The 19,986-nt window shown below is 35.7% G+C and overlaps 1 protein-coding gene across 4 annotated transcripts in view; it reads left to right on the plus strand.

The window, feature by feature from the left end:
- Positions 1-19,986, plus strand: part of TRPM3 (transient receptor potential cation channel subfamily M member 3) — an 814,585-nt gene that overhangs the window by 416,323 nt on the left and 378,276 nt on the right. For all 4 annotated transcript variants that reach the window (XM_053702508.1, XM_053702509.1, XM_053702510.1 and 1 more), the window contains exons 7-8: positions 6,059-6,233; positions 10,537-10,660. In XM_053702508.1, the coding sequence (XP_053558483.1) occupies positions 6,059-6,233; positions 10,537-10,660 (299 nt within the window). The remainder of the gene's footprint in view (positions 1-6,058; positions 6,234-10,536; positions 10,661-19,986) is intronic.

Below are 19,986 nucleotides of genomic sequence, written 5' to 3' on the forward strand. Positions count from 1 at the left end.
CCATCTTCAAGACATTTGAGCATCCTCTTCCATCGAAGTCTTCTTACTAAATGACGGTTCCTTTAAGTGACGTCATCCAAGATGGCGTCCCTTCAATTCCGATTGGCTGATAGAATTCTATCAGCCAAATGGAATTAAGGTAGAAAAAGCCAATAGGATTTATTCTACCTTAATTCTGATTGGCTGATAGAATTCTATCAGCCAATCGGAATTGAAGGGACGCCATCTTGGATGACGTCACTTAAAGGAACCATCATTTAGTAAGAAGACTTCGATGGAAGAGGATACTCTGCGCCGGATGTCTTGAAGATGGACCCGCTCCGTGCCGGATGGATGAAGATAGAAGATGTTGGTTGTGTGGGTGATGGGTTTTAATGTTGGGGGGGGGATTTGTACTTTTTTTACAGGTAAAAGAGCTGATTACTTTGGGGCAATGCCCCGCAAAAGACCCTTTTAAGGGCTATTTGTAATTAAGTGTAGGGTAGGGCTTTTTTTTATTTTGGGGGGGCTTTTTTATTTTGTTAGGGGGATTAGATTAGGTGTAATTAGTTTACAAATCTTGTAATTTGTTTATTATTTTCTGTAATTTAGTGGGGTTTTTTTTGTACTTTAGATAATTTTATTTATTTGTATTTAATTGTATTTAATTTAGGGAATTCATTTAATTATAGTGTAGTGTTAGGTTTAATTGTAACTTAGGATAGGTTTTATTTTAAAGGCAAATTTGTCTTTATTTTAGCTAGGTATTTATTAAATAGTTAATAACTATTTAGTAACTATTCTACCTAGTTAAAATAAATACAAACTTGCCTGTAAAATAAAAATAAACCCTAAGATAGATACAATGTAACTTTTAGTTATATTGTAGCTAGCTTAGGGTTTATTTTATAGGTAAGTATTTAGTTTTAAATAGGAATAATTTAGTTAATTATAGCCATTTTATTTAGATTTATTTAAATTATATTTAAGTTAGGGGTGTTAGGGTTAGGGTTAGACTTAGATTTAGGGGTTAATAACTTTAATATAGTGGCAATGACGTTGGGGGCGACAGATTAGGGGTTAATAAATGTAGGTAGGTGTCGGCAATGTTAGGGACAGCAGATTAGGGGTTAATAATATTTAACTAGTGTTTGCGATGCGGGAGTACGGCAGTTTAGGGGTTAATATATTTATTATAGTGGCGGCGATGTCCGGTTTGGCAGATTAGGGGTTAAAAAATTTATTTTAGTGTTTGCGATGTGGGAGGGCCTCGGTTTAGGGGTTGATAGGTAGTTTATGGGTGTTAGTGTACTTTTTAGCACTTTAGTTAAGCGTTTTATGGTACGGCGTTGTAGTGTAAAACTCTTAACTACTATATTTTAAATGCGGTACCAGTCTTGACAGTAGAGGGTCTACTGCTCACTTTTTGTCAGACTCGTAAAACCGGCGCTATGCAAGTCCCATTGAAAAAATAGGATACGCAATTGACGTAAGTGGATTTGCGGTATTTCCAAGTCTGGCCAAAAAAAGTGAGCGGCACACCTGTACCAGCAAAACTCGTAATACCAGCGGGCGTTAAAAAGCAGCGTTGGGACCGGCCAATGCTGCTTTTTAAGCCTAACGCACAATTTGTAATCTAGCCGAATGTATTTACATTAATTTGGTCTACACTCCAGAAGAAAAGATAGGCATTTCTGTTTCTTATCTGCTGTAAAACAAAATAATATGTTTCTATGTTTATTGGATGGTTGGAAAGAAAACTCAATGATGCTCAAGGTAACATTGCCAGATATATCCAATTCAGTTGTGCTCTAGTTCAGATATTCTGAAAATCTGTCCTGTTAGGGAGGCCTGAGGGCAGGTTTGAAAACCCCTGATATAGAGCATGCAGTTTTAAGAGACATTCCAATTTACTTCTGTGATAAAAATGTGCACAATATTTTTATATGCACACTTTCTGAGGCACCAGCTCCTACTGAGCATGTGCATGGGTATACATATTTGAGTCTATGATTGGCTGATGGCTGTCACATGATAAAGGAGGCAACAGATTAAATTAATTTTGTTAGTAAACAAAATATTACTCATTTAAAATTCTGAGTAAGTGTTATTGCATTGTCTTTTAATTATGCGCCTTTGAATATGCAGTTCTACTTTATTAATGGTCCATTAAAGAGTAAGGGGCCGATTTATCAAGGGCTGAATGGCCCCTGATGCCTCTGTTTCCGCGCGAGCCTTCAGGCTGTGGACATCAATCCGCCCGATCCTAGGTGATCGGGTTGATTGACATCCCCTGCTAGCGGCCGATTGGCCACAAATCTGCAGGGGCGGCATTGCACAAGCAGTTCACTAGAACTGCTTGTGCAATGTTAAATGCCAACAGCAATATCTGGCGAACATGGTATGCTACAGCGTATCATGTCCGCCAGACTTTGATAAATCGGCCCCTAAGACTCTTTAAAATGAGTGATATCATGCCTCTTCTTTTGATAGAAGACCTAAAAGAACCGGTCATATTTGGGGAGGGCCAAGGATTCAAAATATTTCCAATCACTTCCTAACAAAAGAAATTTATTAGAAGACTCTTTCATTTGAATCTTGAAGTTTCCACCATGCAGATAATTTTATCACTATCTTATTAATTTCATAGCAATAATGTCTGTCAGCAACTGCTGATCACATTTGTTTTTTGCCTGTGTTAGGGCTCATGGGTTCTGTCAGGTCCTGGCCTCACTAACTAAAACATAGGGCTAGATTACAAGTGAGGCGCTATCTTAACGTTCGCTGGTAAAGAGGCACATTTGTCCCTTTACCATCAAATGTTAAATAACCAGCCATTACAAGTCGCTGGTTAATGCTACTGCAAGATCATTTTTACACTTAGCACTAGCAACCGTTAACCAGAGGTCAGACCTCTGGTTAATAAAAAAAGGTTGCCTGAAAATAAAGGGGACTGTAGAGTAACATAAAATAAAGGGGACTGTAGAGTAACATAAAATACAGGGGACTGTAGAGTAACATAAAATACAGGGGACTCTAGAGTAACATAAAATACAGGGGACTGTAGAGTAACATAAAATACAGGGGACTCTAGAGTAACATAAAATAAAGGGGACTGTAGAGTAACATAAAATAAAGGGGACTGTAGAGTAACATAAAATAAAGGGGACTGTAGAGTAACATAAAATAAAGGGGACTGTAGAGTAACATAAAATACAGGGGACTGTAGAGTAACATAAAATAAAGGGGACTGTAGAATAACATAAAATAAAGGGGACTGTAGAGTAACATAAAATAAAGGGGACTGTAGAGTAACATAAAATAAAGGGGACTGTAGAGTAACATAAAATACAGGGGACTGTAGAGTAACATAAAATACAAGGGACTGTAGAGTAACATAAAATAATGGGGACTGTAGAGTAACAAAATAAAGGGGACTGTAGAGTAACATAAAATAAAGGGGACTGTAGAGTAACATAAAATACAGGGGACTGTAGAGTAACATAAAATAAAGGGGACTGTAGAGTAACATAAAATAAAGGGGACTGTAGAGTAACATAAAATAAAGGGGACTGTAGAGTAACATAAAATAAAGGGGACTGTAGAGTAACATAAAATAAAGGGGACTGTAGAGTAACATAAAATAAAGGGGACTGTAGAGCAATATAAAATAAAGGGGACTGTAGAGTAACAAAATAAAGGGGACTGTAGAGTAACAAAATAAAGGGGACTGTAGAGTAACATAAAATAAAGGGGACTGTGGAGTAACATAAAATAAAGGGGACTGTAGAGTAACATAAAATAAAAAAATATGAGCATCTTTATTTTTTTAAATAAAAACCGTACAAAGCAGTTATTAGAAGTTAAAGGGCCACTAAACCCAAAATCTTTTGTTCATGATTCAGATAGAGAATAGAAATTTAAACAACATTACAATTTACTTCTATTATTTATTTTGCTTCATTTTTTAGATATCCTTAGTTGAAGAAAAAGCAATGCACATGGTGAGCCAATCACACAAGGCTTCTATGTGCAGCAACCAATCAGCAGCTCCTGAGCATATCTAGATATGCTTTTCAGCAAAGAATATCAAGAGAATAAAACAAATTAGATAATATAAGTAAATTAGAAAGATGTTTAAAATTGCATTCTCTTTCTAAATCATGAAAGAAAAAATGTGGGTTTCATGGCCCTTTAAACTGAGGGGATGTGGGTGAGAAAAAACATAGATGTGAATGGGGGACTGTGTTTTTACTCTAAATATTTATGTGTTAATGTGTGTGTATGTGTATATATATATATATTTATATATATATATATATATATATATACAGTACATATTTTTATTTTGCTGCACGATTTGCCCTCTGCACTGCGCTAGGTGGCTCACCATGTGTGACGACAAGAGAACGAAGCTTACGTTGGAGCCTATGGAAGTGGACTCTCATGGGCTGGTATTACTGGGTGGAGCGCAAATATCGTGCTGGCGTAAGCGCAATATTGTGCTCCACTCAAAATGTAGCCCACATTTGGGTTTGCTAAAATGTGAGAAAAGTGAGTGAATGTAAATATAGGTTATATATTATAGAAGACTATTATAGAATGATTTATTTTTTAATTACATTTTGTCTAGGTTTTCATTGCTAAGCAAGTGTATTATGTGCTAGGTAAGACTATACATGTACTTAAAAAGTCTGTATAAAAAATGTCGTAAGCACCAAAATAAAGTTAAAAGTAATTCGATCGGATTGATTTCTGTCCACTGCCTCAGAGCAGACGGACAAGTTAAGGAGCAGCGGTCTTTAGAGCGCTGCTTTATAACTTCTTGTTTCCGGCGAGCCTTCAGGCTCACCCGAAACAAGGGGCATCACGCTCCATACGAAGCTTGATAAATATGCCCCATAGTCTCTTGTTACAAAACAAAACAAAAATATTTTGTTGGGACAATATATACAAAATAATCCTGAAATTCTGAAAACTACTTAGAGATATGGCATAGAAGAGTGATGAAGTGATTAAAGGCACAATAATGGCATTATAAGATGAACAACACTTTACCCCTATATAAGATCCTGTTTACAACCATTCTCAGCTTTGTTAGTAAATCTAGTGTGTGAAACAGAGCAAATGAGCAAGTGCTTAGTTCTATTAAAAAGCCACAAATATTTCTGATGTTTATGAACAGTGTGTGCACTTGATTAGTGTATTGAATAGGAATGCAGAGGGCATTGTGTGTACATCTGACCATGGGTGGGAAAATAAATGAGATGCTGCTAGGCAAATAGGCATTGGGGCAATTCAGGTATAAGGCAGAAAGAAGAAAGGTGTTGCTTGTAGAAAGTTATCAGGAAGTCTTCCCACTCAAATTTTCCAGATTTTGACATTATCTTTACTGAACAATCACTTTTAATGTCATGTCCATTGTGTTACATCATTCCTTCATTATACATTTCTCTTAAAGATACATAGTTTAACAATAGAATTATAGTCAACTTTAAAAACTGTTTATTTATTAACCCATCTTGTTACTTGAAATTAAAATGACATAATATTATTTATTTAAACATTTTGATTAATATGGTTTTATATACAGTGACTCATATTAGTGAGTGATAAAATGACTCTGATTAAGCTTATAAAAGCCCACAACATTTAGTGGTCTTATATTTGTGTAAGAACAACCTCATAGGTTGTAGAGGTATCCATCCGCCTTTATAAGAATAGCATCTTGTAGAGCTGTCTGTGTTCCTTGCTGCCACTTAGCACTGCATGCTGCAGTCTCTCCCTACAAGTTGCTTGAATAACATTGCCACACACACAAACTGCTTCTGACACATACACACACTTACAACATATATCACTATGGCCTTATGGAAAGGGACCAGTTTAAAACCACAGAGCCTAAGAGAAAGGTTTTAATCATACAATGAGTGTTTAAGGACTTAAGATGTTCACTGTTAATGATTGCTTATGAGATGGTCTGTTTATGTAATTTGTCATTACATCAGTTATAGCTATTGTAGATTTAATCATTTATGTTTACCATACTGGTCTTGTGGTTATTCTTTTTCTGTGACAGGAATTGGACAAGGAGTTCCTGTTGTTGCTCTTATTGTGGAAGGTGGCCCCAATGTGATATCTATAGTTCTGGAGTACTTACGTGACAGTCCACCAGTTCCTGTTGTGGTCTGTGATGGAAGCGGACGTGCATCTGACATTCTTGCCTTTGGTCACAAATATTCAGAAGAAGGAGGGTAAGTTGCAGAATACATTTGTGATTTCTGAACATCTGTACAAATATCAAATTGAATCCTTAAATTGCTTGTGTCTACATATGTCATTTAGTTAAAAAAAAACTGACCATTATTATTATTATTTGTTTATTTTTTTTTAAATCCCATGGAGGCTGGAGTGTTCACTGTATAATTAAAAGGCCATTTACCTTCATGTTTAAACTACATACCATAGTCCTATTCTAAGCTAGAAAAATATATTGGTAAAAACTGCATCTAATTTTTATTTGAAATTAACTGTACCCAAGCAAATACATGCTAGAGTAATTTATATAAGCACTAGTATAGAGGGCAGAGGAAAACATTGAATGTGGTTTGTAATTTAAAAAAAGAAAAAGTAAAGTAACTATTTTCACAAATGTACTTTTTAAAATCATAACAATTACCCTTTTTAGAATGAAGGAAAAGATATATAGGTGCTAATGTAAGTAGGATAAAAAAAAAACCTAATTGTATATAAATTAATTGCAAACAAATTAATAAATTATATTATAACAATATGTTTAAAAAAATAAGGATAAATTTCATGAGAGAGGGAACACCATTCAATCTATACTAATTAATATTTGATATTTGGCTCCATGATAATAATGTCTTTTATAAAAAATGTCCATACATTACATATCAGTTTAAAAACCCAGCTCATATGTTACATACGACCTGTAATGTTTGACAATATCAGTTCCTGGATAAGAATTTGTTTGAGGCAGTTCACTTATATTTCGTTTTAAATATCCTGTACACGGTAATTACATTACTACTGGTATGCGCCTTGCCGTAATACTCTTGCCGGGTGCTGCTCTTCTATCCGATGTCTCCCCTGCTTCAGAAAAAAGGCTGAACGATCTGTGTGAAAAAAGAACAAGGGTGCAACCTCTGACTCAAGTGTAGTTTTATTAGATTCACAATAAGCGCTTATACAAAATGCACTTACGAGAGTTAAAACAATACTACGGAACCATAACAAGGGCTCAGGATCACTTGCATGAACACAGCAGACTTGATGTATTGACAGGCTAACTATTGTTTTAACTCTCGTAAGTGCATTTTGTATTAGCGCTTATTGTGAATCTAATAAAACTATGCTTGAGTCAGAGGTTGCGCTCTTGTTCTTTTTTCACACAGATCGTTCACCCTTTTTAGAATGCTGCTTAATTTCATTTGGAGCACATTGTCCTTTTAAGTATGCTGCAGGTTCCCTAACCTACTTCATCCTGCAATGTGATTGGGCACATCAAAAGAGACAAGATACACACACTTAAAATATTTAGTTTTTTCAGAAATACGTCCATGTGCTAATATGTTTTTGCATAACAAAAAATGACAGTTAAAAATAAATGTAAAACTTTTTATGTAAATGCTTCATACTATTGTCTAGGCTACAAGTGGCGTGCTAATGAAAGCGCAGGACACAATAAGCAATATCGCTGGACCGTGCAGCTTGATATTACAAGTCCATGGTAAATCCCATTTGCCAGAGAAAGATTAGTGCAGCTGACATTGCTCTAGTGCAAACCATACTTTCAATGAAGATTGTGACTGCGCTAAATAGCGCTCATATTATAAGTTGAAAGTTATTGGTTGTGCTTGAGTGAAAGCCATAACTGCGCTAGAATATTTAGCTCGACTTGGGACATGAAGTAAAGGGTAAGGGTTAAAAAATTAAATCAAAACACATCCAAAACATATTAAATTAAACAATTACACTCATATATGCACATTGTAATAAAAATATAAATACTGTATAATATTGTCAAAAACCTTTTAACAGGGTTAAAAAAAAAACACACACACACACATATATATATATATATATATGTGTGTGTCTCAATATGTGTATGTGTATATGTATACATGCTTATATATGTGTATACATGTGTTTATAGGTGTAAATATGTATGCGCACACATACATACATATTTACATATAAACGCATGTACACACATATATGCACAAATATATACACTTTTGAGTCCTTCCCAGTCAAATACTTTGAAACATACAATTTCATTTGTATTAATTTTAACCTGTTTTAATGTGTTCTGAATAGAAATTCATTGGATTCCTGTTCTTCACTTAGAAAAAAAAATACTGTATACCTATTGATCTAGATAGCTAGATATTACAAAAGTTAAATAGAAATATATATTTTAAAATAAAAAGAACATTTTCTTATATGTGAAAAACATAGGAATGTAAAGGATTCCTAATACACCTTCAGCTTTAGCTCAGTTGATATAGCGCAGTGTCGGTTTAGCCCACAAACTAATAATGCTTATTGTAGCGTGTCCCATAGAAGTCTATTTGGAGAAGATGTTAGCATGGTAGCAATATCTGAAGTCCTGAAGGTAGTGTGCCTGAGTCTTTTGCTTGCACGTTAACATTTAATTTTCAACTTAATAGGTGCTCTAACCCGGGCCTGCACTAGCTTTTAGTTTGAGCACACTTAGTGCTCAAGCAAAAAACATTTAAAAAAATTAGCACACCACTTGTAATGTGGCCCTATACAATTTGAAAAAAACAACACTTTTGGTCCTCCTAAAACTATAATGGAAATTTGTATTAAAATAATATTTCTTATAAAGCTGTATTTTCTACAGATATAGTTAGCCTCTTAACAGTTCATCCTGTTCAGCATACGGTACTAGTTAATGCATTTCTTCCTTAAAAACTAAATCAATGTAAATATTTGCATAGGAAATTAGTACATCTAGGCAAGTATCCCCTCTTGCTTTTCCCCAGAAATTCTTAATATACAATGTTTCCAATGCACAAGAGAATTGTGGGTAAGATATGCAAATTAGATATGCAAATTCTCAGTTTTTTTGCTTCAAAAATACTGTTTTTGAAACAGCGATCCTTTTAAACAGGATTATGACAGCAAACCAGAAATCACTCACTAGACTAAAAGATGCATAGTTCAAACAGCACATAATGCTGTCACTCCATTAAATCATCAAGGGCTCTTAATAGGGCAGAATGAGTCAGCCACCGGCTCAGACATGTAAATCTAACAGCAATATCCTTTTAACATTGTGAAATAAGGACCTCTGAGGGCTCTATTTTGAAATTAATCCTTTAATGTCTGACTACAGAAGCCAATTTTGCAGGTGGTTTAATAAAGCTAAGACTTTCAGCCGTCTTGATTCTCATCAAATAACCCAACATTATAAGCTGAAGCAAGCATTGTTTTTCCTACTTAAAGGGCCATGATACCCAAATGTTGAAACACTTTTTTTACCTGCAGCTGGGCAGCAGCTGAGTATAACTTTTTACACAGAACTTACTCTGCTGAGGTGAGGAAATTGTGAGGTAAAATATCTTCCTTTTTTACATAGAGATGCTCAGGTGATATTTTCCTGTCAGCTTTTTACAGTTATACTGCATCAGTTTCAAGTGATTTAGCATATGAGTATTATGTCCCTTTAAAACAGCATACAAGAGAAATATTATAATGAGTTTGTTCAGCTTGAGCATGCTAATTTAATACACTTGTATCATTCAATATAAAAAGTTTACATTTGCCTATTTATCTCGGAGAAGAGCAGATTACGCAATTACCAAATAAGTGTTGATTGGTGCATACACACATTTGCTTGTTGCAGACAATCAAAAACTAAGCACATTCTGAAATCAGCTCCCAGTAGTGTTTGGGGTATCCTCCATAAAAATACCAGACATCCAGCAAATAACCAGGTTGGGGAAGATGGTTAAAAAAATCAATTATTTAAAAAGTAAATAAATTTAAAAAATATATACACAGTATATCTATCTATCTATCTATCTATCTATCTATCTATCTATCTATCTATCTATCTATCTATCTATCTACACAAATTCCAAATACAAATATGGTCATTTACAGCATTTATTATATATTATGTGGTCAACACTATCCTCTTAGAATAGAACCAGCTGAATGACAAAATTTGTGCTAGTTGTACCTTAAAAGTAATTGGAATAAAAACAAAAACAACTATTTACCCTGCCGAAGAGCTGAAAGCAAAAGCTTAATACTCAGAAACCTAATACTCATAGCTGTACATTTCACATATATATATACATTTCTAAGTATAATTTGAATATTGACTTAAACATTAAAATATCTGAATGTAACAACACTCCCTAATTATTAAGTGTAACGAGGTATTCAAAGTGTTTAAAAGCTACCTCTAATTATCATGTACTTGTAATGCCAGTAGTAAAAAAATATATATATTTTATATCCACTGTTTAATTTTCAATAATCATTTTGTATTTTTAGCCTTATCAATGAATCTTTAAGGGACCAACTACTTGTTACAATTCAGAAGACGTTTACATATTCTCGAACCCAAGCACAGCATCTTTTCATGATCTTAATGGAATGTATGAAGAAAAAAGAACTGGTATGTGATTGATAAATACTTTCACCAACAAAGTTTTATAAGATAATACTTCATATTTACAAACCATTATATTGTGAGATAATGGGCAATACAAAGAGTTTTTTTACACGTGCTGGGTACGTTATAATAACTTGGAATCATGAGTCAAAAATACACTGATTTTAAAGTTTAATTTATAATTGTAGTCTATAAAATACAGCAGAGCATGTGTATATGAAAAGTATGTGCAAAACATCTATACCCCATATTTAGATATTTATAGATATTTTATTCATTTTTGTATATTTTGACCTTTTTCTTTTTGTAAAATGTATCTTAAAGTAACATACGCATCCCAATTTTAATAGGGTATTACTAATCCTAAAATTTTTCTTTCATATTAGAAACTTTTCCAATCTTTCTTTGAAATTATTATTGCCATACCTGGTTGCTAGTATTATCCAACCATGGGATAAAGAAACAATAAGTAGTATTGATAAATATGTAGACTTACTGTGCATATTTGAACTTGTTTTAGCTAAATGAAAATGTATTAAAAATGTAAAAACAAGCAAACAATTATTTTACTTAAAATCTAGGTCACTAAATTTGCCAGCACAGTAGATATTCATGAGATTTTCAAGCAAATTAAAGTTTCATGCTGACAATACATTATGATATCTCTGGCATCATTCTTAAAAAGTAGAATTGGAAACACAGGCCTTATTGAATATATAAAACATTTATATTCATTTTTTCATGAAGTTGATATATGGTAATGATTAACTGAGCACAGAGTTTTTGTCGCTATACATAATTTTGTTTTTAGAATATTGGATTATATCCATTGGCGTTTAAATGGTTTGTGCTGCCCTAAGCACTCAAAATTCTGCTCCCCTCTGGATTTTAGCTCTTTTTTGGCCATAATATTTTTTGTCAGTGTGTAATATGATTTTTTTTTCATGGCGTTTCCAAAGTAAATGTTCACCAGGGCTTGTAAAACACTTGCATGCACTTAGGAGGGTTGAATAAGCACATGTGTACACAGTGTACATGTGAGCAATAATATATATATATATATATATATATATATATCCGTCGTTTGAAAGAAGGCACTCTCTGGTCTTAGAAAGAAACAATTTTTAATTTTTCAATTCATCCAATACATGTCAAAAAGCAAGTTCATCCATAACGTTTCGGTGTCGTTATGACACCTTTGTCAAATGATCTGCCAACGTCAATATTACAGAACAATCATGTCCCCAAAGTAGAAAAAAATCGCTGACTTTGGGGACATGATTGTTCTGTAATATTGACGTTGGCAGATCATTTGACAAAGGTGTCATAACGACACCGAAACGTTATCACCGAAATTGAAAAATTAAAAATTGTTTCTTTCTAAGACCAGAGAGTGCCTTCTTTCAAACGAGGGACATACATACTTTATTTGAAGTGCACCCTGGCTGTTGTGGTACTGTAAGACTGTGCTTATCTCTTTTTGGAGGACTTATATATATATATATATATATATATATATATATATATATATATATATATATATATATATATATGAGAGAGAGAGAGAGAGAGAGAGAGAGAGAGAGAGAGAGAGAGGTTCATAGGGATTTGCACTCTCACCTCTTGATATGTCAGCCAGGGTGTCAGGAACAATGATATCCACTTCAAAATTACAGATCCTCACTCACTGGACTTTCAGAAAATCAATAGTTTATTGTGTACAGTGACATTTTGGGGTGCCAACCATCCCCTTCATCAGACCATACAAAGTGAGCAAAATAAAGTGTTTAAATGGCCTGTGACTACCCCCCTCCCCCCCAGGAAGTGACACAATTATAGTATCCATGGAAACAAACAATATGAGTGAAACATAGGTAAATGAAAGTGTTGCACATATATATGTACATATAGAGTAAAAATATGGTAAAAATATGGTGATATTTAGGGAATTAATGGACTAAAGCAGTGTGAATATAACATCTGTAATGAACAGAAGATTAAGTATTAATCATCATGTGTGTATACGTTAGCCAATAAATGTGGTATGTCAAAAAATACCTCCATGTACTAAGCAGTCAGCGAGCTACCCGCAACAAATCTCGCGTCAAAACTCGCAAACTGATATGTACAAAGTCGTCAACTATGTTCTAACTCGCATCTTTAAAATTGCGAGCGTACTTATCCGCCAAACCTCGCTACGTCTCCATTTTTCACTGTAATTAGACACATTTGACCACCAACTCGCCAAAAACGAATGTACTAAAAAATCTATTTGTCCGCTCGCTACAATTTCCGCTCCCACCTCGTTATTTTTGCCTCGCCACCTTTTAGGTGGCGGGCAAGGTACAAAACAATAGGAAAGTCAATCTAGACGCCAGTCTAGACATATATAAAAGGCAGTAATATCAGCATTGTACAGCATAACTGGCGTCTAATTTGTCTCTCATTTCCATGAACATAAATTGCGCCAAATTTGTCGACTGTAATTAAAGAGTAATCTATATTTTAAATTTGTATTGTATAGTTGTCAATCTTTATAATTATTTTTATATTAATATTTATATATTATCAGATCCAGATGAAGCCATATCCAAATTGTAAATAAATATTACAAAAATATTTGTTATCACTCTGTTATCTGTTATTGCTCTGTTAACACTCTTCAAAAAATTTTGAACAATAATAAAGTTGTTTAGATAAGTTGAACTACCTTGCATGTCACGTGTTAATAATTGGCCAGACAATTCAACTGAAAGTTAAGTACATCAGCTTAGTCGCGGCGAGCGAGGCGTCAAATTTATCAATAATCCGCCACTGCTCGCGGCGGGCTAGACTTGTCTATTTATTGGGGGATTTTTAGTACATAGTGACAGCGGACACCATTTCGCCCGCGGCGAGTAACGGCGAGTTTATCCGCGTCTAAAATGACGGATGAATTGAAGGCTTAGTACATGGAGCCCATGGTCTCCAACTTATCTATCTCTTATCAAACATATCACAGATCTTCACATATGTGTTAAATCTCTCCTCTGATGCGGTTAGAAAGCACTATGTGTAAAGCGAACAGTTCATACCTGAATATGCAAGAGGATCATATCATTCACAGGGCTTACATCCGTGTATAGAGGACGTCAAAGACGCCCCTAATTCAGCGTGTCATGCATAGGGGAGTGTAACCAAGTAGTCTGAATAGCCAATATGTTGTGTGTGTAGTAGCACACCCCTTATTACGATCTGGATATCCAGACTGCTAGAAAAATGTAACTACTAAATAAATAAACCAATGAATAATGTTATGTTCAGTATCCACATAAGAAGGCATTAAGATATAGGCATGTGCACTATATAAGTAAGAGCAACAAAGTTCTCCAAACAAATAGTATCAGTGCCGGGGTAATGTGTATACTGAGACCACTGGAGTGGGTAATACAAACAGTAGGAGGCAAAACAGATTACTGCGCCTGATTCACCACTCTCTGAAGCCTTGTATCATCCAACTGGCGGGGGACTGTGCCACATAGCCAACCCTACCCCTTGCGTTCCGGTTCAAGCCGATGAATTACGATCCAAGCGTTCCTCCAAATGGTGCATTATACCTCCTCGAGGCTGCACAGCTTGTCTGATCATCGCTTCTGGATGACGTCATCCACTCTCATCTGCCGGCTGTCCGTAAAACGTCTCGTACCTCTGTTTGCCTCCGTAGCCCCACTTCATCCAGGACAGATCAGTAACCCTTGGCTGCAAGACGGTTGTAGGACAGGAAGGCTCCCTTCCATCCTTAGTAATATAGAAAAAGTCAATCCAGGAAAATCACCTCTCAAAACGGAATAAAAAGTCACAGCTTTCATTGAATATCCAAATCTTTAAAAAACACACACAGGTACCATATCGAGTATAGGGGAATAGAAGGAGATGAATAAGTCTTACATGTTCCAGCAAAATGTAGCCGTAATCATAGACCATAAACTCATATAGGTGATACACTTATTTAAACAGTATAAATGTTACCCATTGGTTAATAAAAACACACACCCTCCCCTTCCCCTCCTCTGAATAGGCATGTGCACTTGCTGCTAAAGTGATGGACAACTCTCTAACTAGGGCGTAAAGCATCACTAGTAAGGAAGAGGAATAACAACTAAAAATAACAAAACAAAGAAATAATATACCGGTATAAGCACTAGCAAAAAAAGAACAGTACTGGTAATTACCAAAATCTAAACTGTGATGGATCGTAGTATAACTCAAAACTATTATTTCATAGTGATATGGGTCAACCCTAATGTGAATATGTTTTAACAATGTATATCAGAACTGGACTAAAAATGAAACTATATGTAAGGCACTGGTAGGGGATAAGTATTTCTATTGTACTCTCAAAAGGTATGTTAGAGGAAACAGTGCCAATCTAAGGTGGCATTAAGTCCATTAGGTTGAATGGTGTTGAGGCAATAAAACCATCTTGCCTCACATCTTAATAACAATTTCTTTCAATCCCCACCTCTCCTAAGTAGGGGATGTGATCGATCAGTCTGAATCTCAAATCAGAAAGGGAATGTTTATGTTCGAGAAAGTGTCGGGCGACAGGCTGGTCACTTTTGCCCACTTTAATGGCTGATCTAATAGCAGATCGATGGAAGGCCAATCTGGTACTGGCATCATCTTCTGTTTTTCCAACGTAATATAAACCACATTAACAGTTCAAAAGGTAAACTACAAATGTAGTGGTACAAGTAAGATAGAATTTAATGTAATATTGGTTGTTGTTATGTGGGTGTTTAAATGATTTTCCTGGGATCATAGAATTGCACATAGTGCAAGAGATGCATCTATATGATCCTACTTTCTTAGTTTTTAGCCAAGATGAATCAGAGTAGCTATGCACAGGGTCAGATTTTTAGCCCTCCTATAGGCAACTCGAAGTTTCCTCACAAAAGGTAGGGAGTTATCAGAGGATAAGATGTCCCAGTGTTTGGTCATCTGAATTGGGAGGTCTTTGACACCCGGTGTATATGTGGTGAGTAAGGTGATAGTCTCATCATCCTAATGCTTGACTGTGTCTTTAAGTAGATGTTCTTGTCGGGTGTCCCCCAAGTGTGATCTGATATCTCTAGTTAGTTTTTGCTTTATAGCCCCTCTGGATGAAGCGATTCTCCAATTCATTCAGTTGTTCCTCTATTTTGATGTCTTATGAGTTATTGCGTATTGTGCGTAGTATCTGTCCTTGGGTACTGACTCTATCATCCTTCTGGAGTGGCAGCTCTGGGCTGACAGGATTGAGTTCCTGTCTGTATCTTTCTTGAAGAGAGTAGTATTCAATTTCCCTTGTGCCTTGTATATCCTGAAATCTAAAAAATTCACTTGTTGTGCATCAGCTGAGATCTTAAGTCTCACAGGGTGTTCACGCTCATTGAAGTGTTGTGTCTAAGCTATCAGATCCTCCATCGACCCTTTCCAGATGTCAAATAGGTCATCAATATATCTTCTGTATAGGCTGATGCAGGGGTGTTCAAATACGTGCATGATGTCGCTCTCATACTTCTCCATGTATATATTAGCATATGCCGGAGGCCATATTCGACCCCATTGCCATCCCAGAAATTTGGAGATAGTATGCATGTTCAAAACGAAAGTAATTGTTAAACCTAATTCAACAAGTTTGAGAATAAATTATCGCGGTGGGCCAGTATAAGAGTAACGATTCAAAGTAGCTTCCACAGAATCTATACCATCCTTATGTGGGATGATAGTGTACAGACTTTTGATGTCAAGAGTAGCAAGAATCTCATCTTGTATCTCACTGAAGTTATGGAGTGTTGTAATAATGTGTATGGAATCACGTATGTATGATCTCATGTGTTGTACAAACGGTTGAATTAGACCATCAAAAAAAATGGCAATTGGTTGAAGAAGGGATCCTCTAGCCGAAACAATCAGGCGTCCTGGAGGGTTGAGTATATCTTTATGCACCTTTGGTAAGGTATACAATATTGGGCAGACCGGATATGGAGTGATCAATAATTCATATGTATCTTTATCCATATAATTGTTCCTGAGGCCATCACTCAAGTTGATCTGTGTTTTAAATTTGTGCACTGAATTAGTGTTAAGAGGTTGATAAACCGTTGTATCTTGTATTTGACCACATATATATTTACCATACAGACAGCTAGTGCTAGTTAAGTCTGCTGCTGCTCCCAATTGATTTAAAAAGTGCTACCCCCTAATCTGCCACCCCTGTCAAGTACCTTGTGTGCCTGGACCAAAATACACCCCTGAATATATCTGAATGTTATAATATATGGAACCCAGTAGTTGCTGCTTTCAGTTGTTGGGTTTTATTTGTTTGCTTTTAGTTCATAAATAAATTGTGCACATAAATTATTAATTGTGATCACAATTTAGCAAAGTATGCCCACAATTTCTTTATTCATGATCATGATACAGTATATCTAAAACACGGTAGACCATTTATGTCCTCTTCCTTAAAATACAATAATGAGTGGATTTGCCTCTTTATTTTAAATTTATTTTTTATCTTCTTTATCTTTCATTGGATGACATTTTAATGGCACAAAGACAATAAATTATTCATTAGTGTAGATAAACAATACTCCGAAACTCCCCTCATTGTTAGTAATAGAACAAAATAGGTTAACAGTGTGCACACTTTGCTTAAACGTGCACATGATTTATTTACTCATGCTAACGGTTTGCTAATTCCTGCACACAATTATAAGCAACTTTCCAATTTCCTTGCTTAAAATGTCAGGTTCTATCTGAATCACGAAAGAAAAAATTTGGGTTCAGTGTCCCTTTAATGTCAATTTTGATGAATAACGGTGCCGGTTTTTAATAATCCTTTCACATTTCACTCATTTTCTTCAAATACTTACCTTTTATCCTGACAGCCGCTGCAGCGCTTCCTCCGCCCGTCGCAAGCCCTCTTCGCGGGTCCAAAATTATGAACCTGGCTTACTCCAATCACAGCGTTGCCTCAGGCCATAATTCCACCGGGGGAAGCTGTGATTAGAGGATGACCGATCCGTCATTTCTGATGTATGAAGAGGCTTCCGATGACCGGGGGAATCGCTGGAGCAGCTGTGAAGATTAAAAGGTAAGTATTTGAAGAAAACGAGTGAAACATAAATTTTGATGAATTAAAGTGCCCTTGTTTTTAATAGGATTATTAAAAAACGGGCACCGCTTCATCAAAATTGACATTCACTTTAACGTTTTAAGTGATTTCCACTCCGGTTAACAGTGGGACGATCACTAACTCGTGCTGGGGATAACATTTGTTTGCAACAAGTAGCTGTTATGCCACTGGAGATAGAGCAAACCACAAGTACCTTGGTCGGTAGTGGCTGATAACCAGAGTTATAATTCCTATTGAGTGCCACTTCACTGAAGATTTGCTGAATTTCTAGTACCACAAGTACTCTCCAATGCAAAAGTGTGCATTGATCATTAACCAGAGCTCTGAGGTTATGCTATCCTGAAGATCGTTAACTTTAATTGCGTTTAAGCGATCGCATTTAAAACTAAAAACACAACCAGCGCCAACACCCGCAATAAAACCCTTTTCGCTTGCACGTAACTGTTAGCGCTCCACTCGTAGTCTAGCCCTTAATGAGTCTATTTTAATCATATATAAGAGTTGTCCAAAAGGCCTTGCCTTCCTTTTTGCAGGGTTTGCAAACTCAATTGCACTAAGTTAAATACATTGATTAATAAAATTTGACAAAGGTATTCTAATCAATGAAAAACACTTTTTGATTAGCTTTTACATTTTTTATCTAATTCAATAGCTTTTGCCTCTTGAAAATGCACATAGGCTTTTTAAGTTCCCACTACACTATTAACCCCTAAATTTTCACAACCCTCACTTTGTTAAATTCCCATTACACTATTAACCCCTAAACCTCCCACAATCCCTACATTGCTAAGTTACTGCTACACTATTACACTATTAACCCCATAACCGCCCCTTAAGTTACAAAAAAAAAACCAACCTAACATTGCATTTAAAATAAAATCCTAACATTAAATTAAAAATAAAAAAACTAACTTTCCAGAAAATAAAAAAATAACATAACTCTAACATTACAGAAAAAGCTAACGTTACAGAAAATAAAAAACTTACATTACATAAAAAAAAACAAATAATAATAATAATAATATAATAATAATATACAAATAACCCCACACCCCCAAAGGCCATTTGGTTGGGAATTGCCCATAAAAAGGACATTTGGTTGGGCAATGCCCTTAGAAGGGCAATTGGTAGCGTAGTGCCGTATAGTTCTTTTGCTGCCCAAAATAAAAAAAAACTATTCTTTAAAAAAAAAAAAAAACAACCACAAATAGCCTATCACTAAACCCCAGAGATGGTACTCATCAGCTCCTACGTGATTGCCAACTGCAGTTCTCCTCTTATATCCTGGCGGTGGTGGTCTTCTATCTTCATTGCAGTGGCGGCAGTGGAGGTTTTCTATCTTTATCCATCTTTTTTTCTTCTGATCTTCCATGTAACATCCTCTTCATGCGGTCATCCGCTAGTGGTTCCTTTTTTTAATATAATGTTAGTTTTTTTTATTTTATATGTAACTTAGGAGGAGTTAGGTTAGGAATTTTAATGGGGGTTAGCTGGTTAAGGGATTTAGAGATTAGAGGGTACTTTGCAAGGGGGTTGTGGAGGTTTAGAAGTTAAAATTGTAAAGGGGTACTTTGTGATGTGGGGTTGTGCCAGTTTAGGGGTTCATAGTGTAGATGGGTAGTTTGCAATGTGGGGGTGAGGCTGTTAAGGGGTTAATAATTTAGCGGGTACTTAGCGATGCAGGGGTGTGGGAGTTTAGGGGTTAATAGTGTAGCAGGGTACTTTGCGATGTGGGGTGTGGCAGTTTTTAAGGGTTTAAGGGTTTTTTACGCTACCTTAAGACAACGCTGGTATTACAGGTTTTTTTAAACCTAGCGTTAGCCGCAAAAAGGTGAGTGTAGAGCAAAATTTAGCTCCACATCTCACCTCAATACCAGCATTGCTTACGGTAGTGGTAAGCTGGCTAAACGTGCTCGTGCTCGTGCTCGATTTCCCCATAGGAAACAATGGGGCTGAGCCGGCTGAAAAAAAACTAACACCTGCAAAAAAGCAGCGTTCAGCTCCTAACGCAGCCCCATTGATTCCTATGGGGAAAGGGATTTTATGTCTACACCTAACACCCTAACATGAACCCCGAGTCTAAACACCCCTAATCTTACACTTATTAACCCCTAATCTGCCACCGCCAACGTCGTTGCCACTATAATAAAGTTATTAACCCCTAAACCTA

The sequence above is a fragment of the Bombina bombina genome, chromosome 2 (genome assembly GCF_027579735.1).
Source record: "Bombina bombina isolate aBomBom1 chromosome 2, aBomBom1.pri, whole genome shotgun sequence".
NCBI lineage: Eukaryota > Metazoa > Chordata > Amphibia > Anura > Bombinatoridae > Bombina > Bombina bombina.